Source organism: Zootoca vivipara, chromosome 2, assembly GCF_965207765.1.
Source record: "Zootoca vivipara chromosome 2, rZooViv2.hap1.1, whole genome shotgun sequence".
Lineage (NCBI taxonomy): Eukaryota > Metazoa > Chordata > Lepidosauria > Squamata > Lacertidae > Zootoca > Zootoca vivipara.
Window position 1 is genome coordinate 88,070,193 of NC_142584.1, and position 27,957 is coordinate 88,098,149.

Genomic DNA, 27,957 nt, shown 5'->3' on the forward strand with positions numbered 1-27,957 from the left:
AGGGCATTCTAGAAAAAAAATAATGAATGCAATTTCCCCTTAGAATTTAAGAATGGGGAATAGGATGGAGGAAGGAAAGTAGCCCTCAATCTAATTTGCAGATGACTCCAAACTGGTGGAGGGTAGCTAATGCCACAGAAGACAGAATCCGGATTCAAGAGGACCTTAACATATTGGACAGCTGGGCCGGCCATAACAAAAAGAATTTCAATTGGGACAAATGCCAGGTTCTACACTTAGTCAGGAAGAACCAGCTGCACAAATATAAGATGGTGGACATATATCTGGATGAGCAGTAGTACATGTGAAAAAGGATCTAGGGGTCTTAGTAGACCAGAAGCTTAGCATGAGTCAGTGTGATGCAGGAGCAAAAAAGGAAATTATATTCTAGCCTGCATCAATAGACGTCTAGTGTCCAGATCAAGGGAAATCATAGTCCTGCTCCATTCTGCCTTGGTCAGATCACACCTGAAGTACTATGTCCAGTCCTGGTTGCCACAGTTTAAGAAGGGTATTGGCAAGGAGGGCGACCAAGATGATCAAGGGTCCGGGGGGGGGGAGCCTTATGAGGAATGGTTGAGGGACTTGGGTATGTTTAGCCTGGAACAGTGGAGGATATATGATAGCCATCTTCAAAGGGCTGTCACATGGAAGATAGTACAAGGTGCTCCTGAGCATAGGACCCGAATCAATGGCTTCAAGTTGCAAGTAGGGATATCCCAGCTAAACATCAAGAAGAACTTTCTGATGGTAAGAGTTGATTGACAGTGGAACAGATTCCACTGGAAGGTGGTGGACTCTCATTCATTGGAATTTTTTGAGCAGAGGTTGGATGGTCATCTGTCATGGATGCTTTAACTGAGATTCCTGCAGGGGGTTGGACTAGATCAGTGGTTCCCAACAGGTGGTCCGGGGACCCCCAGGGGTCGACGAGCTATGCCAGAGGGGTCCGCAAGATGCTATTAGAATAAAAAATATATTAAATATATTTCGTATGATAACAGATTTTTGTTTTGGCCGCTTCCTGCATGAGCAGAGTCTAGCGCAAAACTAGAATTAGATAGAGGCAGTAGTTCTGCTGTATGCCGTTAGGTGGCGCTTTACAAACACTACTGTTTTGCAAAGAGGCAGCGCACGCATTCTACTAACGCTCACCTCCCCAAGATGCTTTGCGCACGTTGGCTTCATTTGTGCGCTACTGCGCAGGTACCCTGTCTTCTTCATTCCCCTCCCTCCTCCCTGGCGCGCGCTGCCTCTTTGCAAAACAGTAGTGTTTGTAAACAAAGCAAGCATTTTCTTCCATGTGTTTCATGAAAAACAAATATAGGAATCGGCTCGACATGCGGTCGGATTTCAGAGTGAAAGTTTCAAGTTTGGAACCTAATATTTCAGAAATAATGGACTCAAAGGACAGATTGAACTCATCTCATTAAGATTAATGAGAAAATTAAAACTAACTGTATACTGATGGAGTACTCTGTTGTAACTGTAAAAAAAGTATAAATATAAAATATAAAAAGACTCTTAATTTGGCTCTCACTTTTTAATTTTAGGATTAGGAATTAATGGGGTCCTTGAGAAAATTTTGTTGGGAACCCCTGGACTAGATGATTCTGTTTCACTGATTCTGTGTTTCACTCTGTTCTGTTCTTATAGCACAGGCATCCCCAAACTTCGGCCCTCCGGATGTTTTGGACTACAATTCCCATCATCCCTGACCATTGGTCCTGTTAGCTAGGGATCATGGGAGTTGTAGGCCAAAACATCTGGAGGGCCGCAGTTTGGGGATGCCTGTTATAGCACAAGCAGAACACATCCACAATTGGTGTGGACCTGGATAAGTTCCATTCATCCCCCCACCCCATGCAGTTCAGGTTCAGTAATATCTTCTCTTTCTTTCCTGCTTTGTGGGCTCTATGTATTTTATTTACATTAGTTTCCATCATAGCTGCCAAGTTTTCCCTTTTCTCGCGAGGAAGCCTATTCAGCATAAGGGAAAATCCCTGTAAAAAAGGGATAACTTGGCAGCTATGGTTTCCATTCCTTTGTACAGGCAGGATCGACCCAGCAAAAGAGGCCAGAATAATCACACGGGGGGGGATCCTTGCTTTCTGCATGAAACATCAAAGCACCAGCGCTTGCAGGCTTCAAAGAATTCCTCGGTGACTGTAGACCTATCTCCGGAGGTGCCAACTTTTAAAAAAAGTAATTTCTGCCTAAATGAATACATCACCATTATGATGCAGTTTCATCTGAATTTAATTTGAGTATTATCCCTCCATTGTGAAGACACTGATTTTAATAACTGAAAATTCCACAAAGGATACTGATTGTTAATTATGCCTTAGCATTCATCTGTATATTCCTATTAGAGATACAGGGGTTACAGCAGCATGAATATAGTTTTCATTCTAACCAAATGGCTGGTGGCATGTTCCTCACTGAAAATGAACATTCAGCTCCCTAAGTAATTTATATAGAGCATGATTATGGCCTTGGGCTCTTTCTGTTCAATATTTTAAATTAGATGCATACCTTACAATCGCAACATAGCATACAAATACAAATTTTAGGGGGAATTTCAATGCAACAAAAATGATAGGTCAGGTCAGGTCAACACCAAACATCTTTTTTGTTGTTGTTTCAAGAATCATAGTTTATTAATTTATGCCCTTCTAAGGAGGAGATAATTATTTCCATCTGCCCTAACCTTAACCCGAAGATCTCAGTAATTGGAATCTGAATATATTATTAACCAACCCACCTCTGAATTTCTTTTGTTTTTGGTAAACATCTCACATGATCTTTCAGGAGCAAGGCGCATAAAACATATTTGAAGACTCTTGAGAAGCATGTGAGTGCTTTATGAACACAGAAACAAGGATTTTTGTGTAGACCTGTTCACCACATAAAATCACAATAACAAACAGATAAAGAAAATCAAAAACAGACAACCCCCCCAAACCCCTTCCACAACACATTTAAAAGGGCATCGTGTGTCAATCAGCCAAAGGCAACATTTTCGCCTGGCATCTAAAGGTATAATGGTATAATGCACTGTTTCTCAACCACTGTTCCGCGGCACACTAGTGTGCCGCGAGATGTTGCCTGGTGTGCCGTGGGAGAATTACTTTATATATAGTCAATATAGGCACAGAGTTAATTTTTTAAACATTTTCTAATGGTGGTGTGCCTCGTGATTTTTTTCATGAAACAAGTGTGCCTTTGCCCAAAAAAGGTTGAGAAACACTGGTATAATGAAGCGAAAACCTCCATGGGGAGAGAATTCCACAAATGGGGAGCCACTGCAGAAAAGGCCTGTTCTCATGTTGCTATCCTCTGGATCTCTCGTGGAGGAGGCACAAAAATAAGGGTCTCACAGGATGATCTCAAGGTCTGGTGGTCCTTGCATGTATGTAAACAATGAGTTTACATTGGAAGGACAGATTGTGAAGCTGAGGCTCCAATACTTTGGCCACCTCATGAGAAGAGAAGAATCCTTGGAAAAGACCCTGATGTTGGGAAAGATTGAGGGCACTAGGAGAAGGGGACAACAGAGGACAAGATGGTTGGACAGTGTTCTCGAAGCTACGAACATGAGTTTGACCAAACTGCGCGAGGCAGTGGAAGTCAGGAGTGCCTGGTGTGCTATGGTCCATGGGGTCACGAAGCGTCGGTCACGACTAAACAACTAAACAACAACCAGAACAAAACAATGAGTTTAAAAAGGAGCACAGGGTCTCAGAATGGCAACTAAAAAAAGATTTTTAACAGCTAGCCTATTCTCATCCCCTAATCTACACATTTATTCTAATAAATTTATGCCTTTCACATTCTGCTCCTTTTGTCTGTTTTTAAACTTTTCCCTTTTGGTGTATCCCACTGCAATTAGTAAATTAATTTAAGAACAATATTATGGGCCACTTTGCAGATTACATTTTTAGGTGTTCACCCATAATGTTTTAAGTACACATCATGAATGTAAATCATGAAGGTGGCAAGCATGTTTGCAAACTTATGTGTTAAATTTATAAGTCTTGTCAAGGGATGTGGGTGGCGCTGTGGTCTAAACCACTGAGCCTCTTGGGCTTGCTGATCAGAAGGTTGGCGGTTTGAATCCGCACAATGGGGTGAGCTCCTGTTGCTATGTCCCAGATCCTGCCTACCTAGCAGTTTGAAAGCACGCCCCAAAGTGCAAGTAGATAAACAGGTACAGCAGTGGCGGGGAGGTAAACGGCGTTTCCGTGCGCTCTGGCTTCCATCACAGTGTTCAGTTATGCCAGAAGCAGCTTAGTCATGCTGGCCACATGACCCGGAATGCTGTCTATGGACAAATTCTGGCTCTCTCACCATGAAAGCAAGAAGAGTGCCACAACCCCATAGTCGCCTTTGACTGGACTTTACCATCCAGGGGTCCTTTACCTTTTACCTTATAGGTATTGTCAGCATTTATTTACTTATAAAGAAACATACATACCACACATCACCAAAAGGCCACACAGCCTATATTACAGCATATTAAACAATATAAACTAACACACATACACACACACACACACACACACACACACACACACACACAAAGAGAGAGAGGGAGAGAGGGAGCACTAGGTGCCCCTAGCAATGATGGAGAAATGTAATTCAGTTTGCATTGGTGATCCTACCTAATTAATACATTCCAAACCAATACAGAAAATGACAGATTAAGTTAAAAGGAAAAATGGAAACAATCCAGATAATTTTGGACATCATCCAAATTAAACCATTGTAAGACTTGATCAGATATGCATATTCATCACTTATATGCATATTCATCACTTAAGTGTAACCTATGAATGAACCATCTCAGAAGAAGCATGGGCAGAACTTTCAATTCACCCAAAACAACAATACTTTTCAATTGATTTGGCAAACTGACCTGGAGTCAAACCTAGTATGAGAACCACTCTGTGAAGTGAAATGTTAATAGAACATTAACTTCTCTGCCTTAATTTGATTCAACTGTATTTCAAAGACATAAAATAAATGATTGATATAAGCTTTGTGCATTTCTTCTCACTGCCATCTTAATACTGTCTTGGGGGCTCTTCTAGAGCTCTGGTTATTTTTAGCATTCATTTCCTAATGAACATTTCCCACTGTTTTATCTGGAAAGAATATAAATTTGTGATAGACTTAAGAGTTTCAGGATAATGTTTTGTTTTGTTTTAAGCCCACTCTCTTGAGCCATTACTTATTCTGGAAGAAACAAGTCAGCTTTTCTAGCACACTGAAATATTTAGCTATGTTTACCACTTTTGCTTTCCATAGATAACAACACCTGGAAGAATGGTTAACAGAGGAGACAACAGCCACTCAAAACATTCTTAAAATTATTTAGTAGGCCCCAAAGCACCAGGCTTCCTACCTTATATAATTTGAATTTCAATTTATTCACTTCTTATTAATGTTGAGTGCTAAATGGAAGTTGTTGTTTTTTTGTCATTAAAATCACTTAGAGTAAAAATAAATCCCACCAGCCCCTTGGCTGGCACAATATATTTTACAGACTGAGGCAATGGGCAAGATGGTGATGGGGCAGCATCCTTTGGTGTACCAGTTGAGAGCAAACTAGTTTAGGGGTATATGACCATGAGGAACATGCAGTTCTTGTCTCCAGCAGATGGAAATGGTTAGGGGACTCAGGAGAAGCGGCCACAGCTGTCCCCAGCACCTGCCATCTTTCCTTAAGGATACAGCCAACCTTCTAAAGGGAATCCTTGTACAATCTTTTCCCTGCATGCTATCTAGTAGGCTTGTGAAGACCTTGAAGTACAATTTTCAAACGGGTGTTGTTTTATTTAAAAAGTGAAGAGAACCCTGCTTCCCCTTACCATTCATTTCTAAAGCATGTCTGAGACTGAGGCATGGGTCAGGTCATTAAATCCAGCAATAACACCTTGAATATTTAAAAATGTTAGACTGCCACAAACTAGATCAGAACAATTTCGTGGGAGATTAACATGGCTATAGTGTAGCTCATCCCCCACACCAGGGCTATATTTTTTGAACATCATGGGCATCTGTTGCCAGTTCTGAAATGAATTTCTTTAAGCTTAAACCCAGCAAATGGGATGCCCACTGATTAAGGACTTTGGAAATTTATTTTCTGTCTTACTTTAACCGATAAAAAAACCTGTTAGGACATACCAAGTAATATCCAAAGTAGACGTGAGATTAAACATATGTTTTAACGCCCCCCCCCCATTGGTGTTAATGCAAGATTCCCTCCCAAAGCAAATAGCAGTTTTAAAGAATAGGTTTTAGTCAGGATCCCAACAGAAGAGGTAATGTTAAACTTCCCCTCTCTACCTTCTGCAAACCTCCACCTCAACAGTCCTCACCCCCCAAATCCAAAAGTTGATCTTTCCATTTTTAAAGGGGGCACATGAAATGCAAAAAATGTATTCAGTATCCTGTCTAATTTTGCCCTAAATGTGCTTAGGATTGGAGACTTGAAGAAATGTAACATTACTTTAGTACAAACTAAGGATATCTTGCATACATTTTGATGAATGTAGCTTTATTAAACAATACACTGAAATTATTAACCTATTGTTGTTGTTGTTGTTTAGTCGTTTAGTCGTGTCCGACTCTTCGTGACCCCATGGACCATAGCACGCCAGGCACTCCTGTCTTGCACTGCCTCCCGCAGTTTGGTCAAACTCATGTTCGTAGCTTCGAGAACACTGTCCAACCATCTTGTCCTCTGACGTCCCCTTCTCCTAGTGCCCTCAATCTTTCCCAACATCAGGGTCTTTTCCAAGGATTCTTCTCTTCTCATGAGGTGGCCAAAGTATTGGAGCCTCAGCTTCACGATCTGTCCTTCCAGGGAGCACTCAGGGCTGATTTCCTTAAGAATGGATAGGTTTGATCTTCTTGCAGTCCATGGGACTCTCAACAGTCTCCTCCAGCACCATAATTCAAAAGCATCAATTCTTCGGCGATCAGCCTTCTTTATGGTCCAGCTCTCACTTCCATACATCATTACTGGGAAAACCATAGCTTTAACTATACGGACCTTTGTCGGCAAGGTGATGTCTCTGCTTTTTAAGATGCTGTCTAGGTTTGTCATTGCTTTTCTCCCAAGAAGCAGGCGTCTTTTAATTTCGTGACTGCTGTCACCATCTGCAGTGATCAAGGAGCCCAAGAAGGTAAAATTTCTCACTGCCTCCATTTCTTCCCCTTCTATTTGCCAGGAGGTGATGGGACCAGTGGCCATGATCTTGGTTTTTTTGATGTTGAGCTTCAGACCATATTTTGCGCTCTCCTCTTTCACCCTCATTAAAAGGTTCTTTAATTCCTCCTCGCTTTCTGCCATCAAGGTTGTGTCATCTGCATATCTGAGGTTGTTGATATTTCTTCCGGCAATCTTAATTCCGGTTTGGGATTCATCTATTCCAGCCTTTCGCATGATGAATTCTGCATATAAGTTAAATAAGCAGGGAGACAATATACAACCTTGTCGTACTCCTTTCCCAATTTTGAACCACTCAGTTGTTCCATATCCAGTTCTAACTGTAGCTTCTTGTCCCACATAGAGATTTCTCAGGAGACAGATGAGGTGATCAGGCACTCCCATTTCTTTAAGAACTTGCCATAGTTTGCTGTGGTCGACACAGTCAAAGGCTTTTGCATAGTCAATGAAGCAGAAGTAGACGTTTTTCTGGAACTCTCTAGCTTTCGCCATAATCCAGCGCATGTTTGCTATTTGGTCTCTGGTTCCTCTGCCCTTTCGAAATCCAGCTTGCACTTCTGGGAGTTCTCGGTCCACATACTGCCTAAGCCTGCCTTGTAGAATTTTAAGCATAACCTTGCTAGCATGTGAAATGAGCGCAATTGTGCGGTAGTTGGAGCATTCTTTGGCACTGCCCTTCTTTGGAATTGGGATGTAGACTGATCTTCTCCAATCCTCTGGCCATTGCTGAGTTTTCCAAACTTGCTGGCATATTGGGTGTAGCACCTTAACAGCATCACCTTTTAAAATTTTAAATTTTATTATTAACCTATACACAGAAGTAATTTATTGCTAATTAAAATTGTTCGCATGTATTTGGATGGATGCTTGATTCAGGAGAGGTGCATATGTGCCTTAGATTATTACTACAGATGTCAGTTTGGACTACAATCAGATTACTTAATTATTTTATTACTTTCTTAAACAATCATTGATCATGCTGATCAATGGTTTGGGAAGCTTAAATAAGTAATGCTAAGATCATTTTCTCATAGTTCCAGTTCTAAGAAGTCTTTCACACCTGCAAAGCCCATGGACAGGGGTGCCGACTTGGGCCCCAGATTATGGGTGCCAGCGGCGTGCCGATGTAACATGCCATCATGATGCTGCGTTATGTTGTGTGCACTGCAGTGACACCTAGGAGCCCTGCTAGGCCTCAGGCACCACCTCCAAGGCCCCATGAGGCCTCAGGTGTGACTTCTGGGGCTTTGTGATGCCCTAGAAGTCACGTCAGAGGCCCCATGAGGCCTTAGCTACCACCTGTGAGGCCTTGGACCCCCAAGGCGCCCCAAGACCTCAGATGTGACTTCTGGTGCTTCATGAGGCCCGGGAAATCACGTTGAAGGCCCTGCAAGGCCTCGAACGCCACCTCCAAAGCCCCGTGAGGCCTCAGGTGTGACTTCCAGTGCTTCATGAGGCCCTGGAAGTCATGTCGGAGGCCCTGCGATGCAGGTGCTGAGAACCCACGACAAAATTTAAGTGGGTACCTGGGCACTCAGGGTCCCCTACAGTTGGCCCCAGTGCCCATGGGTAAGAAGAACTTCTGACTAAATAGGATGTTCATGCCATTCCCACTATGCATGAGGGAACCTAGGCAAAGGCTGTCAGATCAACATTGTAAAAGTTAACGGGCATTTCATGTTGTTGTTTTTTGAAGATCTTACAGAGCTACAGTTCCATGGAATTGTAAATCTGTACAGTCTAAAGTAGCATTAGTCCATAACAGAGGTAAATGCGAGTAAAACAACCCTATTATCACTAGTGGCGATCTGACCACATCACAAGTCACAATTTTCATAACAAGTCAAGTTATGAAGCCTACATAAATTGGACAAAATCTCCTTCACTATGAGATTTCAAAGTATCTTCACATTTTTGTAGGGCTGTACAACTAAACATAGCCTTATATTTGGGGGAGTTAAGTGGGGAGAGCAGAAGAAGCATGGGGCAGTTGAAAGCTCTGCATTATAGTTTAGCAACCTTGACAAACGGTTCACTGGAAGGCTTGGGACACTGACAGCCACGAATATATTGTTGCTATAGCAACTACTACATCAAGCATTTGTTGATATGGCCCACATTCACTTTACTGGTGCAACACAAATTAGTCTCAACAATCAAGCGATATTTCACAGGACAACCAAACAGGGAATAGTGCCCCATTCCCCCTAAATGTGCAGTAAGTACAGTAATATTTTGCAAATGTGACATTACTAAATACAGCTTTTTAATGTGCCTGAGAATTACATTGTGTAGGGTGAACCAAACGAGTACCATCGGCGCAAGCTCTGCACAAGGGCTTCCGCTTGCACAATGGTGTCCTCTACTACTCGACCCATGCTCCCAAAATTCACCCAAGGCAGTTGGGAGAACCCCTAGAATAGCACATGGGAGGAGGAAATGCTGGCACAGAAAGGATGCTCACCATAGCAGGACACCCACCCATTGTTTCCATTGAATTTTCCATACTTTCAGTGAATGGGCGTATTCATAAAGTGAAACTAGTAAAGGTAAAGGGACCCCTGACCATTAGGTCCAGTCGTGACCGACTCTGGGGTTGTGGCACTCATCTCGCGTTATTGGCCGAGAGAGCCGGCGTACAGCTTCCAGGTCATGTGACCAGCATGACAAAGCCGCTTCTGGCAAACCAGAGCAGCACATGGAAACGCTGTTTACCTTCCTGCTGGAGTGGTACCTATTTATCTACTTGCACTTTGACATGCTTTCAAACTGCTAGGTTAGCAGGAGCTGGGACCGAGCAACGGGAGCTCACCCCGTCGCAGGGATTCGAACCGCCGACCTTCTGATTGGCAAATCCTAGGCTCTGTGGTTTAACCCACATCATCACCCGTGTCCCTTTAAAGTGAAACTACACCCTGCCAAATAGGCCTGGCACATTCTCATTCCCCCATTGATTTGAATGAAAAGGCAATTTATTTATTTTTAATGTCACCAGAGGAGAGAGGGTAGTTGGCTTCAACAGCAAATGGGATTAAGGGCTTCACATTTCCTGCTAGTAAAAATACATGGAATGGGAGGATGTGACAGAGGCCTCTGCAACTGGGAGATGAAAGCAAAGGTTTGTCTAGAGGCGATGAATTAGCTGCTTATATTCCTCACACTTCCCCCACTAAGCATATTCAAACACAGAATCAATGTAAAGAGATTACTAACGCCTTTCAGATAATAATGATAGTTTATAAAAGTTCAAAGAAACCTAAATATATCCCCAATTAGACTTCACAGCTAGATGTAGTGAGACATTCTTCTACTGGCTCCTTGAGCACAGTACGAGCAATGCAGGAGAGCAAGTAAGGCTCAGTGATGATAGTAAGGCTCAGCTTCTGTGGGAAGACAAAGATCAATGCCAGCTCCTAACCATGCTACTCTTCACAGCAGCTAAGCAGAAAAAAGTATAGTTGTATGTATGCATATAGTTTCTCTTGCTCTATCCATATACTTAAAAAAAAAATTCTGATACACTTTTTTTTTACTAGAGCACCTTGCCTACAACTTTACATACCTCCAACACAGACATCTCAAAGAGCGCCTTGACATTATTTCCGCACGCTGAAAAATATTGATAAGTTCCAAGATCATAATTTCTAGCCACATTCTATGAATGCAATACTGCTAGATAAAATGGCTTGGGTGCATATGCCAGAGTAAAAACCTTGCAGAATGCACTTCTGACATTAAAAGCACTTGATCCTCCCACACATCCTCTAAACCCAACCTAAACATGAATTTCTTTAATGGGTACGCAGAAAAATACATGTTTGAAGACACACATTAGCCTCAAGGAGAGTTTGTTCTAGTATGATAAGCACTTTCACATTGCTTCTGCAAAAAGCTTTGTTTTCTCAGGGCCAAAATTTGCCTTAGGGTATATTTGTGACTATGGCTAACTTTTCTAGTTTGCGTTGTTAAATAACAGCTGTGGGGGAGCACAACATGTGGATAAGGAGGACAGTTAACCCTTGAACCACGCTCTGCCATTTCAATGAAAATCACCCTCCTGAAGCTGCTGTTCGCTGTGGGAAGGCAACTGCTATAGTGGTGTGAGGGTGATTTTCCTTAGGACCGTGGCACACAAAGGGATGTTTAACACCACTCTTCACATACCACAGCCTTGAAAGCAGTTGTAGTTTAACCAACAGCAACACATGAAACAGGCATATTAATTCTGCTCTTGCATTTAATGAAATATAATTTGCCCCCCAGACTAGTGTTGTGGGATATTTATAACTTTCTACCTCCAGGGAGGGACGCGGGTGGCACTGTGAGTTAAACCACAGAGCCTAGGGCTTTCTGATCAGAAGGTCAGCGGTTCGAATCCCTGCGACGGGGTGAGCTCCCGTTGCTCGGTCCCAGCTCCTGCTAACCTCGCAGTTCAAAAGCATGTCAAAGTGCAAGTAGATAAATAGGTACCACTCCAGCAGGAAGGTAAACAGCATTTCTGTGTGCTGCTCTGGTTTGCCAGAAGCGGCTTTGTTATGCTGGCCACATGACCTGGAAGCTGTACGCCGGCTCCCTCGGCCAATAAAGTGAGATGAGTGCCGCAACCCCAGAGTTGGTCACGACTGGACCTAATGGTCAGGGGTCCCTTTACCTTTACCTCCAGGGAACAGTTTAAACAATGCCTGCTCTGCCAAGGAACACTTGAGCATTCGCTAATGAGCTTTGTGCATAAAGAGACTCTGTGTAGGGAAAAACATAAGCAAATCCATGTGGATCATTATGTGATGGAGTGAATGTGACTTCCTAGTATGTGCTCATGTAACAAAATATGCACATGCATGGGTATCACACAATACTATACAAATAATGATATAGGGACCTATTATTCCTTTTCCAATATGTTATGTTTGAAACAGCGCCAGGCATTTGATGACAATGTATACTGGCTTAAATGCGTACTGATTTCTTGACAATGTATACTGGGTTAAAAGACTAAGAACACAAATGCAGTAAGAATTAGAAAGGCATCTGTTGGAAAAGGGAGACGCTTTCCGAGAATAATTATATGCTTTGTGTGTCAGTCACATGAATAATTTGCTAGAGAACTCGCTCGACTCACTCAACTCCTTATCGTCTCACTTTGCTATTCTAATATTTTGATTCAATTTGGCCTATTGATTTAGCTGTGCTTTGCTTGACCTTACAGGGGCTGTTTTTGCTCTTTTCAAGTGCCACTTTGTATTGATCCTAGTATAAACCTATAGCTTCTATAATTGGTCTAACACTTCTTGGAGGCTGCCTTTGCTCGTGATCAAGGTATCCACAGATCTGGGGAGAATTTAAAACAGTTTTGTTGTCCAGGCCAATTATATTGGCAGCATTATCATTTGTACAACACTTGCTTCCAAAGGGAGACGTTAATAAGCTGTGCTGCACAACGGTGTTTAGTTGGACAGCAAATGGTGAGTCAGGGATGTCAGCTATTCTGAACTCCCCACTGCTGTGGAGAAAGACTTTGATCCAGCTGTTCGCAATTCCATTACAAGGAAGTCATCATTCTCATAAGGAAGAAATCTAGGGCTATAAGATCTGTTAAGGGACCAGTCTCTATAAGAAGAATGCCTTCAGATGAACTGATGTGCTAATTGTTGGTAAGGCAGTAGCATGGGCACATGCAGTGCCAGATTTACGTATAAGCTAAACAAGCTATAGCTTGGGGCCCCACTCTCTTGGGGCCCCCCAAAAATAATTAAAGGAAAAACAACAACTGGATGTACATTTCCAAAATATAGGGGGAAAAAACAAATAAAATAAAACTTTTGTTATTGCCAAATGCCAATGTGTTTGCATTATTACATTTGTTATGAATAAAAAAATCATTTTAAGTTAGAGCTTAATAATTATTTCACTATTAATATACTTCTTCTTAATTGTATTTCACTATTAATATACTTTTCTTAATTGTATTTCATTATTAATATACTTCTTCTTAATTGTATTTCAGTTCAACAATTACTTTGGTAAAATACATATTTTGTTCTGTGCAAATGGCTTTAGATACCTATTAGGTCCATAAATGACCATATAGCATATATTCAACACACAAAAAACAGCCACAATTTGTTGCTGACAAAGGGCAGCTGGACGTATAAAGGGCCCCATTACCTTCAATAGTTTAGGGCCTCATCAAAGCTAAACCTTGCCTGGGGCACATGCGTCACATGGCTCGGATGGTAGACCAGGAGCAACAGTAGATTTCTTTCTTTTCCCCCATCTGCCATCCATGGGTCTGCCTGCCTGTGGCTTCCACCTGTGTCCGCTCACAGGGCTGCCTGTAATTGCCAATGTTGCCTTCCCTGCTTCTGCCAGCCAGCTGTGATGGGTTCTTCCTCAGAGGTGAGTTCACAGCAAAAAATCTCATGGGTGCCTGTACTACTGCCATTGTGGCTGTGGCAGAAACTATTTCAGGGGCGTGGAAAGTGGCAATGACCCTGTATTCCACTTTCTGTAAGCATTTCATCCAGTAAATTCTCCCCTGTGATGACTCTTCACTGACTATAAGAAGGCTGTATACAAAATCATAAGGTAGTCTAATCCAGGCATCCCCAAACTGCGGCCCTCCAGATGTTTTGGCCTACAACTCCCATGATCCCTAGCTAACAGGACCAGTGGTCAGGGAAGATAGGAATTGTAGTCCAAAACATCTGGAGGGCCGAGGTTTGGGGGTGCCTGGTTTAATTTAACACTGCAGCTTATGGTCAGTGCCCCATTTACATATAAGCTAAACAAGTTATAGCTTAGGGCCCCACTCTCTTTGGGGCACCCTAAAAAAATTAAAGGAAAAAAACCTGAATGTACATTTCCAAAATATAAGATAAAAAATAAAAATAAAACCTACATACAGCTACAGTGTTTTGTGTTGTGTAGGCTAAGTAATGGGTCCTGCCTGCTAGCCTGCTCCCTAAAATATCACTGGCTCATTTCTATATACTATATAGGGTGCCTACATTCTGCATAGACTGGCTGCATGGGAACATGTGCAAATGGCTTTAGATACCTATTAGATCCACAAATGACCATATAGCATACATTCAACACAAAAAAAAACATCGACAATTTGTTGTTGACAAAGCACAGCCGGACATATAAAGCTACCTTCAGTAGCTTAGGGCCTCATCAAACCTAAATCCGGCCCTGCTTATGGTAAATGGCTTTACCTAATAGTCTCTGAAATAAGCAACCACGTTACCTTCAGCTTTTGATCGGCTACACTCTTTTATGTTGGTTTGTATGATTTATATTTTTAAATTGCTTTGTATGTTAACCAAAAAGTGTGATAGAAATAACCTTAACTAAATAAATCACAGGAGGGCAGAGAGGTACTTGCCCACCTGTGTCTCCACAATATCACAACAACAACATCTCTCTCTCTCTGTATGTATGTATGTGTGTATATATATATATATATATATATATATATATATATATATATATATATATATATACTGTCCTCATAGTTCCAAAGAGTTTCACAAGTCTGAACAAGAAGGAAGGGTTGTAAGGACACATGCAGTCGTTCCCCCCAAACCATTTTCTCCTTCCATTACAAACCCAGTTCCTTTACCACAGTATATTTCTCTTCCTGTCATATTAGCACAGAAAAGATTCTGCTGAAAACTAATTTTTAATTGGAAGACAGTGATTGGTCTAAGTAAACTATATACTGGTATGTATAATTCGAGTTAATTCTGGCTCACAGAATGTGTTGTTCTAAAATCGGAATGTGCACATTTTAATACAGAAATCCCTATTTCTTGGCCACATTAAAATGTGCTGGTCACGTTTATATTATTATGTCTTATAAAAATATCAATATCAAGACAATTTTAATTGCTTCTGATTTAAGTTCCTGAATATTTTTTTAAAATAAAAACTTATTTAATATAATGAATCCTCCAGAAATGTTACCATTAAACCATCAATAGCTCTTGTTCTCTTCACATTTTCATATAGTTTAATTTTATTCCAAGACATCATTGCAGTCCCTAATTACATTATATAATAAAAGTTGTCATTTTTCAACATGTAAATGTTGTAAGAACTAATAAAGCTAGATGTTATCCATGCCGGTATTATAGGAAAACCTAAATCAATATATAGGGAGTACAACCCTCTGCGCATGCACTTGAACATTTCAAAATGCATTCAGAAGGGATTTGAATCAGGAAAATGGTACAAGGAGAAACATTCCAAGGCCTAGCACAATACTCTTATCTTAATGCAGTTCATTTTCCAGTTTTAGAAATTATGATAGTTCCATTCACAAAACTCTAGACATCACCTCTAGTTTGGTAGATTGTTGTCTGGTCACAGAATCAGCTTTGATTTTAATTACCTGGTTAGTCCACTGCTGTAAATGGAATAGGACTTGCAAATGTTACCTGCACGTAGCCTTCTTACAAGTGAGATCAATGAATCACACTGTACTCTGCTTTGTTATATGTGCAATGTCACTTACTAAGCTATGTGATACCTGTCTCCATATACACACACACACACACACACACACACACACACACACACATACACAAAACATTGACTTCTGACAATGTTAGCTACAGATCCCAAATACTGTAGGCAGAAGGAAATTAAATTAGAAAAGTTTTTTTTTAAAAAAAAGCATACAATCTAGTTTTGTTTGAGAAATGGCTATAATAATAGGCAAGTACAAAAGCACTGAGCAAAACTTGTTTGGATGACAAGTCTGTTATGCAAGGAGTCAAAATGCATTTGTTAACAACAAATCATACCAACCAACCCAAATTTTCTTCTTTGATGTGGAAATGGTTATAATGGACAAGAAGGACTGCTGTGGATATAATGTATCCTGACGTAAGAAAAACTTTTGTCACCAATTCAGAAGACATCCCCCTAACTAAATTGAAAAAATGCATTTTAGAAAGTGGATACAATATTGGTTGGAAGCAAAACCCAAAAGAGTTATAATAGATCAGTGCACTCAAGAAAAGGTTATTCCATGCCCCTGTGTTAACACAGGGAGACCAGGTTTACAAGACTAGAATTACAAGACATTAGTGCTTTAGATCAACCCTTGAATTGCTCCTATCCTATCACTACCTTGCTACTAAGCATTGACTAGACCTCAAGTGAGCAACGGGCACACAGATGATGGATAAGTGTTGGACACAGGAGAAAAAGCAATGCGTCCCAGTTGCAGAAAATCAAATGCTTCGCAACTCTATGAACAATGCAAAATGTATTTCCTAGGAAGTTGTGGAATCTCCTTCCACTAAGGCACAATAAAGTCAATTAGAAATGCATGCATATGTTTAAGTCTAGAGTACTCTTCAAGCAACAACTCGCCTTCCTTTGCATCACTGTCGCTGCAGCCTTCCACATTCTGGGGACTGAACTTCTGCAGTGGAGATCCTTCTCTATTTTTGTAGGCTCCCTGCACAATTTAGAACTCTGATCTTACAAGATTTCAAATTGCACAGGGAACCTACACAAGAAGGCTCCACGCTGCAATGTGTACAAGTAAAAAACAACAACACAGCTTGGTTATTCCCCACGACAAAAGCTGCAGTCTTTTATATACGTACCACTGGGCATAGTCTATTCATGTTAATAGGATTGCACCACTATACCTAGTTTGAGAAATGCATCTCAGCGATCTTTTGCACCCTGTGGTTCTGAATTCCCAAAATGCAGATTAGGACACAAAACTATTTTCAATACATGCTGACTTTATATCCTGTAATCAAAGCAATGAGCTGTCCCTCCCATTAAAATAGTAACGTTCTATCCATTTTGTTTTTTAAAAAGGAAGGAACCGATGGATCAGCTGATTCTTACTGACCATCATCTGCCACTTTATCAAACAAATGACTTACAAACTAGCTGCAGGAGGGGGGAGGCAAATACATTGTGTATTGCTGTATAGCTGTAAGAAACCATTTTTTGTCAAACCATTTAGCCCATTTCTAGAAGCATGTTTTTAAAAAACTTCCACATATAATTTATAGGAAAAAAATCATCCCGTGAGTTACTTGATTTTCACCTACCTTTTCAGCTGCATGGGAAGTGCAAAAAAATATTGGAATAAAGGCAAGCCATACTATACAAGTCGTGTACATAGTGAATCCAATGGGTTTGGCTTCATTAAAATTCTCCGGGACACCCCGAGTCTTGATAGCATAGACAGTACATGTAACCATGAGGAGAATGCTATACCCCAAAGAACATATGATTTGTAGATCCGTAATGTCACATTTGAGGACTCCTCTGGCTTGATCTGGTTCCATAGGCTTATGCTCATCATAATCTATTATACTGTTTGGTGGGTCAACTGCAAACCAAATAAAAACCCCAAGAAGCTGTACTGATATCAAACTTGAAGTAATTGCTAGTTGTGACGTTGGACTAATAAGTCGGGGTGCTGTCACTGATTTTTTGCCCTGTTCAAATATGCGGTAGATACGGTTTGTTTTAGTCAACAGAGCTGCGTAACTTATGCACATCCCCAAACCTAAGAAGATACGCCGGAAGGAGCACACAGCAACATCTGGCTTGGCAATCATCAAGAATGTGATGATATAACACAGAAATATTCCTGTCAATAGAACATAGCTGAGTTCCCTTCCAGAAGCCCGTACAATGGGGGTGTCGTTGTACCGAATGAAGGTTGCCATAACAAAAATGGTGGCAATAATTCCAAGCATGGCCAAGAAGACCGGGATGACCGCCCACGGGGAATGCCACTCCAGCTTCACGATAGGGATAGGGCTGCATCCTGTACGGTTCTCATTTGGCCGTTGACTGTAGGAGCAGATCTTGCAGGTCACTTCGTCAGACTGGTATTGGTATCCATCGCACAGCTCACATTGCCAACAGCAGCTCATCCCTTTAATAATCCTCTTTCGTTCTCCCGGTTTACAGGGGAGGCTGCAGACAGAAGTAGGGACCTTCTTCGTTCCTTTGCCCCACTGCATTTCATCCATCTATGGGTAAAAGAATGCAAAGTAAATAGGACTGGTTAACTGGAAGTAGTTATCAAGCAGCCCTTGGTAATTACAAAGGAAAACGAACATGTGCACAGATGGCATCATGGAAACAATCCATTTTCTGCTAAAATTTGATATGTGCAGATTCAGTTCTGTACATATATTTGGGTAAAACGGATATAGCCATGTTAATCTACCACCAAGTAAATAAGGGCTGTTGCTGAGAAAGAGAAAACAGAATTAAAATTTCACACAGGGCGTGAATAATAAGCAAATGATATAAAGGTTACTAGGGAGATGCTATAGGAAATAATTGTATGTAGGATCCAGCATTGTTGAAATGATATTTCAAATGATATATAACAATGATATAAATCAATCAGCAGAAATATTTCGGCATTCCCTCTCGTTTCCTTTGCAACACAGTAAATGTTCGTATAGCCATGCATAACTTCTTATAACCTTGTAAGTCATAAATATTTCTTAAAATTGGAAATTGTTTAATGAACACTGAAGTCTGAATTTGATTTAGGCATCTTGGTCTGCAATCTGCATAAGCTGTGTCTAAAGTTTAAGCTGAAAAGGTTTTCACACCCCAATGCGATGAATGCCCATGCTCCCCAGTGCTAATGTGCCCCCTTCAATCAAAGTCCAGAGGCAGTGTAAGGGAGAAAGAGCTGTAAAGTTTAGAATAAAGGGGTCTTCATGCCTTTAGTTGAAATTAAAGAGAAATTTGCAGCTTCTGCAGACATGGTGAACACACCCACCCCACTGGCAGGCAGAAGGCCTAGCCAATGCAAGTGATTCCTTCACACATGTTTCAACACACAAAGGTCCACATGAATCCCTCTTTAGTGCAACATAGATCTGCCACATGACCCATGTAATAAAAAGTAACCTGCTCTGGGGCCTTTGGATATATGCATCCGGGGGGGGGGATGTAATTTCATATTATTATTATTATTATTATTATTATTATTATTATTATTATTATTTATACCCCGCTCATCTGGCTGAGTTTCCCCAGCCACTCTGGGCGGCTCCCAATTGAATATTAAAACAATACAGCATTAAATATTAAAAGCTTCCCTAAACAGGGCTGCCTTCAGATGTCTTTTAAAGTTAGGATAGCTGTTTTTCCTTGACATCTGATGGGAGGGCGTTCCACAGGGCGAGTGCTGCTACCGAGAAGGCCCTATGTCTGGCTCCCTGTAACCTCACTTCTCGCAATGAGGGAACCGCCAGAAGGCCCTCGGCACTGGATCTCAGTGTCCGGGCTGAACCGTGGGGGTGGAGACGCTCCTTCAGGTATACAGGACCAAGGCCGTTTAGGGCTTTAAAGGTCAACACCAACACTTTGAATTGTGCTCGGAAACGTACTGGGAGCCAGTGTAGTTCTCCCAGGACCGGTGTTATGTGGTCCTGGCAGCTGCTCCCAGTCACCAGTCTAGCTGCCGTATTCTGGATTAGTTGCAGTTTCCGGGTCACCTTCAAAGGTAGAGCGCATTGCAGTAGTCCAAGCGGGAGATAACCAGAGCATGCACCACTCTGGCGAGACAGTCTGCAGGCAGGTAGGGTCTCAGCCTGCGTACCAGATGGAACTGATAGACAGCTGCCCTGAACACTGAATTAACCTGCACCTCCATGGACAGCTGTGAGTCCAAAATTACTCCCAGGCTGCGCACCTGGTCCTTCAGGGGCACAGTTACCCCATTCAGGACCAGGGAGTCCTCCACACCTGCCCGCCTCCTGTACCCCACGAATCGCTTCCCAGCCTGATTCAAAATGCTGGTTTTGACATGGAAAACCTTAAGATGGCTTGGGACATGAAGAACGCCCCCCCCCCCAATGCTCCAAGGTCCTCTACAAAGTGGCTGGACCACTGTTTCTGGTAGCAATAGAGAAAAATGGAGACCAGAGAAAAATGGAGACCAGTGGTTTCTCATATTGAGAAACATTTCTCTATTAGCAGTCACTATTTGAAACTAACCAGTATAATGGAGAATTGATACAAGATGACAAAAGTGGAATAGAAATCAATGGAAAATTGTGGATGCTCTTTTCCTTTCCTTTTCCTTTTCCTTTTCTTTTTCTGTAGCAAGAATGCCCTTCATCATACCTCTAAATTAGTAGCCTCCAAAAGCTAATTGTTTTGTTGCTTTTGGCAAGAAAATTAATTATGGGAAAACTACCTGTTACAGAAGGATGTGGGTGGCACTGTGGTCTAAACTACAGAGCCTAGGGCTTGCCAATCAGAAGGTCGGCGGTTCGAATCCCCGCGACGGGGTGAGCTCCCGTTGCTCGGTCCCAGCTCCTACCCACCTAGCAGTTCGAAAGCAAGTCAAAGTGCAAGTAGATAAATAGGTACCGCTCCGACGGGAAGGTAAACGGTGTTTCCGTGCATTGCTCTGGTTCGCAGAAGCGGCTTAGTCATGCTGGCCACATGACCTGGAAGCTGTCTGCGGACAAATAAATAAATAATGTGTACCTGGTGTGTGGTTGTGGTTGTATGTGTGTATGTCGTGTGTGTGTGTGTGTGTGTGTGTGTGAATATATGAGAAAGCCTGGTAATTTCTCAGTGACAGAGCATATATTTTGTGGGTTCAAGACTTCCGGCGAGGGTGCGCTAGGGAGCGGATCGCTGTAAGAAGAGCTCCTGCAATACCGGAGCGGAAAAACAGCAGACAGCGATATAAATTAGAAGGGTGAGGCGCCTTAACCCTTCTAAAGAAAGGTGGGGGTACGGGTCCCTCACTGAGACTAAAAAAAGCAGCGAAAATTCGGCAGAACTCGGCAGCGGCACCTCATTGAACGGTGAGAGCTGCGGAGAGGAGCCGTTCGCGAACGCTACTTGGTGGCTACTGGGTGGCGATTACAAAGTGTCTGCTGCAGCGGCACCCGGAAAATCCGCCTAGCGAGCACCGAAGCTCTTCGACAAAGAGTATCAAGACAATACACCGACCGTGAGTGTGACTAAACGCATCGCTGATTTTTTGCGAAAGACATTCCCAGACACGAAAGCAACTTTACTACGGGGAACAGACCAAACTCCCGAAGTGATAGGGGAAGGCAGAGAGGAGGAGGGAGACGGGAGAGCGGACGTAATAACGAAATAAAGAACTAAGAATTAAACTTCGATCTCCATTACAAGATGGAGTCTGTGAGCTGTGTAAAGTCATTTTGAAAGCTTCTCTTCCGGTTCTAAGAACAAAGAATAAAGACAACGGAGAGGGGGGCGAAAGGCGAAGGGAGAGAGAGAGGAGGAGGAGGAGACGGAGGAAAGGCAAGATAAGATAAAAGAGCTCACTGCAACAGCTGCAAGGATTTAGCTGTGAGAGGAGGAAAGTTACAAGCTGGAACTCTGCCAAGATACACTGTCTCATTAGATGTGTGACTTTGTTAAAACCTCACTCCCCCCCCCCGAACTTTCTTTAAATCACACCCCTTCTGAAGCTATTGCTACAGAGGAAAGAGATGTCTGGTTAGAGTTTTTTAAAAAAGGGTACTCTCTAAGAAAAGAGAATCTTAGGACTCTGTTTTGGGTAATTGAAAAGCGGTAAAAAAAAAATTAAAATGCCCTTAAGGAAATACAAAGAAAATACAGTAAATTCCACAGCAGCGACAGGGAGTACAACAAGGAGACAGTCAATCACAATGGCAAATCCAAATGCAGGGGAAAATGAAGCTTTATCGGATATAAAAGAACTGATAATAGAAATGAATAAAACCTTAAATGAGAAACTAGACTCATTGGAGACCAAAGTAGAAGGAAACTCTAGAATGATAGCAGAATTGACTGGTCAGATGAAAGATCTACATAGTAAGAACAAAGAGCTGGATAAAGCAGTGAAAGACATAAACACAAAGGTAGAAAAACAAGATGAAGCAATTAAAAAAATAGCTGCAGAAAATAAAGACCTGAGGGCAGAGAGAGAGAAAGAGGATGAAATGACACAAAAGCTGAGAAAGAGACAAGAAGATCTGGAGGATCAAATAGCTCTTCTGGAGATGAAGCAGAAAGAGCTGGTTTTGAGAGTAAGAGGCGTCCCGGAATCGACAAACGAACAGATAGAGGAAAAAATGATAAAAGGCCTAGCAGAATGGCTTCAAGTAAGAGAAGAAGATCTGATCCTGGACATAGATAAAATCTACAGAGTAAAAGTGGACAAAGCGAAAAACTTTAAAGGTCCGGGAGACGTTATGATATTCCTGAACTCGATGCTGCTCAAGGATAAGATCTTACAGAAGAAAAAGCAAAATAATTTGAAATTTGAAGGAAGAACGGTGGCCATATTTAAAGAGATTCCGAGGAGGTTCAGGCTCAAGAGGCAGGGGTACAAAGCAGTGACAGATGCCCTAAGGAAACAAGGGATTTGGTTTACATGGGAGTACCCTGAAGGAATCACTTTTACTTTCAGAGGAAGGAAAAGAACTTTCAGAACGGCGGACGGGGCGGAGAAGTTCTGCAACAGAAACAAGAAAGAATTGTTTAAAGAACTGGAAGAAGACAAGGAGGAAGACGAAACTTAAATTCAACAAATTGACTAATTTTCTTAAGGACTACTGCATCTCTCCTATAACAAAGTAAAATTAAAATAAGTAATATTAAAAGTGTAATTCTCTCAAAGGAGGGGGGGTGGCTTCTCTCACTTTGGAAGGGGGGGGAGCACTCATTGTTTAGAACAGCTTTCCTGTCTCTTCTCTTCTCTTCTCTCTCGCTTTCCCCCCTCTGCTTCTATCTTGGGGAATTTAATTATAAAAGGGTAACCCATAGAATAAGAGATTGTGAAAATAACCTCAGAATTTTTTTTTGGTAGGACTCGGAAGAAGTACAGACACACTCCTCTAAACCAGATCCCGGGCGGGAAATCTGGGAAATTGTCGAATTTGAATTTCAAATTTTTTCTTTTTTCCTTCTGAAATTTGAAAATTTGGTGATTTTTATTTTAATAAAATTAATAAAGAAATGGATCTTAATATCATCTCTTGGAATGTTAATGGTTTAAATGATAAATTGATAAGAAATAAAGTAGAACATATAATTAAAAAAGGTACATGGGATATTATGTGTTTCCAGGAAACCCATGTATCCCAGAAACACGAAAGAGTATTGATAAATAAAAGATTAGGTGAGGAATTTGTTTCATCACATAAAAAGAAGAAAAGAGGAGTAGTCATCTATGTCAAACAAAAGATTAAAGCAGAAAAATTATTTCAAGATGACGAAGGGAGAATGGTTGGGGTGCGTCTGTACTTGCCAAAAGGAAAGGTTTGTGTAGTGAATATTTATGCTCCAAATGGGTGCAAAAAGGAATTCTTCAAGAAATTGGGAAAGAAGATGGGGGAGCACATATCAGATGAGGAGATAATTTTTCTAGGAGATTTTAATGGAGTCATACAAAATGATTTAGATAGATCGGGGAAGAGGAGAGGAGACAGAGGAAGGTTGCCAGAGGTTTTCTTAAATTTAATCCATAATTATAATTTAGAAGATGTTTGGAGGAGGGAAAACCCAAAAGAGAGAAAATTTACTTATTTTTCAGGAGCAAAAAAGACTGCCTCCAGAATTGACATGATATGGCTCTCACCTGGGTTGGCACAGAACGTAGCTAAAAGCGAGATACTAGCTAAGTCAATAACCGACCACAACCAAATAATGGTGAAAATAAAAAAGAAAGGTATGAGAAACTATAGATGGAGGATGGATGAAAGGATATTAAATGATGAAGATTTTATCAAAAAAGTTAAAAAATTATTAGAGGAATTTTACAAAGTTAATGCGTCAGAGGAGGTGGAGCTAGCGACAACATGGGACGCAGGTAAGGCCTTCGTGAGGGGATTATATATCCAGCAAAAAAGCAAAGGGAAAAGAGAAAGGGAAAAAAATATGGGGAAAATTAAAGAGGAAATTAAAGAAATGGAAAAAGAATTGGTAAAAGATCCAAGGAATGAAAAAAAGTTGATGAGATTAAAGGTGTTGCAAAAGGAACTCTCTATATTGGTAAGTCAAGAAATTGAAAACAAAATAAGATGGTCTAAACAAAGAAATTTTGAATGGGGAGATAAGGTAGGGAAACTATTAGCATGGAAATTAAGGAAAAACCAAAAAGAAAGATTAATTACAGAGATAATGTATAAAGGAGGGAAGTTGAGGAAGCTTGAGGAAATACAAAAATGCTTTAATTCTTACTATAGGAAATTGTATGAGGAAAAGAAAATAGGTGGAAAAAATTTGGACAACTATTTTGCGAAGAGGAAGGAAATTCAGATTATAGAAAAGGAAGAAGAATTGCTTAATAAACCGGTAACAAAACAGGAGATATATGAAGCAATAAAAAAATTGAAACTAGGAAAATCACCGGGGACGGATGGCTTATCAAGTAGACATTACAAAATATTTAAGGAAGAATTAGGCGAAACCCTCCAAAAGGTAATAAATGATATTATGGATAAAGGATCTATACCTAAGTCGTGGCAAGAGGCGTATGTGATATTAATTCCTAAAGGTGAAGACGAAGGCAGACAGGTAGGTGATTTTAGACCGATTTCATTACTCAATGTAGATTACAAAATTTTTACAGATATATTGGCAAATAGATTAAAGAAAATATTGAATAGGATCATTGGGCAAGATCAACAAGGGTTCCTCCCGGGGAGAAAAATGTCAAAGAATGTCAGGATTTTAATTGATTTATTGGAATATCTAGATTGGTCACCAGGGAAGAAAGCAGCCCTGGTTTTCTTGGATATAGAGAAAGCATTCGATTCTCTATCATGGGATTTTATGAAAAGGTCATTGAAAGAAATTGGAATTGGAGGAAGATTCATGAGAGGAATTAATTCAATTTATAATAAACAATCAGCTAAATTAATCCTGAATGGAGAGGTGCTAGAGGAATTTAAGATAGAGAAAGGAACGCGACAGGGCTGCCCCTTATCACCATTATTATTTATATTATCAATAGAATTTCTATTGATGGATATTAAAAAGGATACCAAAATTGAGGGAATAAAAGTAAGAGATAAAAAATTCAAGATAAAGGCATTCGCAGACGATGTGATTGTTATGTTGGAGGAACCGGAGGAGTCAATTGGAAATTTGAAAAAAGTATTAAAAGTTTTTGAGGGAGTATCAGGGTTAAAAATAAATGGGAATAAGACAAAGGTAATGCTCAAAAACATAAGACAAGTAGAAATGACCAAATTGAAATCGGAATTGGATTGGGAGGTGGTGAAGAAATTTAAATATTTAGGCATAGTAATTAGTATAAACAACATTGAGTTATATGAGAACAACTATGGGAAAGTTTGGAGGGAAATCAGAAAGGATTTGGAAAGATGGAAAGATTTGAATTTATCATTTTCAGGTAGAATTGCTACAATTAAGATGTCAATCTTACCTAGAATTCTATTCCTATTCCAGATGTTACCCATTTTGGGGAAAAAAGATATTTTTGAGGGTTGGAGGAAGGAGTTAAGTAAATTTATTTGGCTGGGGAAAAAACCACGAATACAATATAAATTACTCACAGACACCAAAGAAAGAGGAGGATGGGGGGTCCCCGATTTAAGGCTATATTATGCGTCCGCATGTATGTGCTGGCTTAAGGACTGGATAGTTATGGAGGACGAGGAACTCCTGGAACTGGAGGGATTTAGAAATGTAGCCGGATGGCACACTTATTTACTCCAGGAAGAAAAAGAGAAATATAGACAATTTGCTAACCATGTGACGAAAAAATCACTATTTAAAATTTGGCAAGAATTTAGACCATTATTAGAACCCAAAACACCATGGTGGGCATCTCCCCTTGAGATGACATCAATTGGAGGTAAAGGTAAAAACAAGAGATGGCTGACGTATCAGGATTTATTAATTAGAGAAGATGAGCAATGGAAGTTACGAACTTATGAAGAGATTAAACCATATTGCAATAGCTGGCTGCAGTACCACCAAATACAAAGCCTTTTTAAAAAACACCAGCAAACAGGATTCGGAAAAGGGAAGTCAAAATTACAAGAATTATTATTAGAGAATAACACGAAACCATTATCAAAAATTTATAAATTTCTCCTCGAATGGGAATTAAAAGACGAAGAAATAAAAGAGACAATGACAAAGTGGGCCCAGGATTTGGGGAGACCAATTTACAAAATACAATGGGATAATTTGTGGAAAAGCTCAATGAGATTCACAGCCTGTATGGGCATAAAAGAGAATATGCTTAAATTGGTATATAGATGGCACCTGACCCCCAAAAAATTAGCAATAATATACAAGAATGAAAATGATAATTGTTGGAAATGTGATGCCAAAGGAGGGAACTATTTTCATTGCTGGTGGGGATGCAAAGAAGTATTTAAATTCTGGGGAAATATATATGATGAATTAAAAAAAATGTTGAAAATCACCTTTGGGAAGAAGCCAGAATATTTTTTATTAAGCATATTACCAGATAACATGCCAAATGACAGGAAAAATATTTTTTTATACGCGTGTGCGGCAGCTAGACTATTGGTAGCTCAGAAATGGAGAAAAAAAGAAGTACCCACAATTCAGGAGTGGCAGTTAAAATTAATAGAATTCATGAATATGGAGAAGATGACAGCAGCGATTAGAAATATTTCAAAACAAAAATCTAAAGGGGAATGGGAGAGGGTGGAAGAATATTTTAAAAAAAGAGATATAAAGACGGAATTGATGGTCTGTTTAAATTAGGTAGTCTTGGGAAATAATATAGAGAATAAGAAGAGTAATTAAAATAAAGTTTCTAATATAGAGGCATATATTACTTTGAAGTAAGGAATCGCAAGTGAAGGGAAAGGGAAAGTTAAGCGATGCGTTGTGATTTGGAAGTAAACTTTTATTCAGTTTTTTTTTGTTCTTTCTTTTTTTTCCCTTTTTCTTATGTTTTATTATTAGATGTATAATTGTGAAGTTTGATATTATTACTATTATTTAGGATTATTATTATTGTTTGTTGTGTTGTTTTTTCGATGTATTGCATTTTAAAGGATTGAAATAAAGATGGCTTTTAAAATTAAAAAAAAAAAATATTTTGTGGGTTCAAGATTGCAGGGTCATTGAATTAGAAAAAGTTATCTCAAGTTCAGGTAGCAGAGCTAGGAAAGGAAGACTTATTTAGACCCATTAGAGTTCCTGTCAGTTAGAGTTAGCAATACTTGCTAGATAGACCTGCTGGTAGAAATTCAGGGCAGTTTCAGCCAAAACACACTTCTCTATTTCCAGAGTGGTTTCTCACTTTGTGGTCCCTCAAGCACCATTTATTGTGGCTGCTACACAATTTGAATGATAGAGATTGATGACAGACCAAAAAACGGGGGGGGGGGGGATGCAGAAAGGAAAACCCTTCTTAATCCCTTCAGATCTAACATTTGTTTGAACATACTGCCTCAGGAAGAAAAGTTTGTTCACATGGGGATTTTCTGCTTACCACTTTATATTACTATATATTGTTGGGAAATGATGGACACAAACACAAACTGGTTTCCCTTTCCATGTAAATCCCCAATCTATTTATCCTATAAGAGAATAAGTTACTTGTTGTAGGCAAAATCCCCACATGAGTTGTACTTGTAGGAGAATAAGGACTGGTGACTTGTGGAGCATGCATCCCAAAGCATGCTCCACAATGCGTCCAAGCCCATTTTGGAACTGGCTCAAAGGGATGGGGT

The 27,957-nt window shown here is 40.5% G+C and overlaps 1 protein-coding gene across 2 annotated transcripts in view; it reads right to left on the reverse strand.

Moving 5' to 3' along the window:
* GRM7 (glutamate metabotropic receptor 7) overlaps positions 1 to 27,957 on the reverse strand; it is a 405,590-nt gene that overhangs the window by 70,858 nt on the left and 306,775 nt on the right. For both annotated transcript variants that reach the window (XM_060271366.2, XM_088662372.1), the window contains exon 8: positions 17,323 to 18,258. In XM_060271366.2, the coding sequence (XP_060127349.2) occupies positions 17,323 to 18,258 (936 nt within the window). The remainder of the gene's footprint in view (positions 1 to 17,322; positions 18,259 to 27,957) is intronic.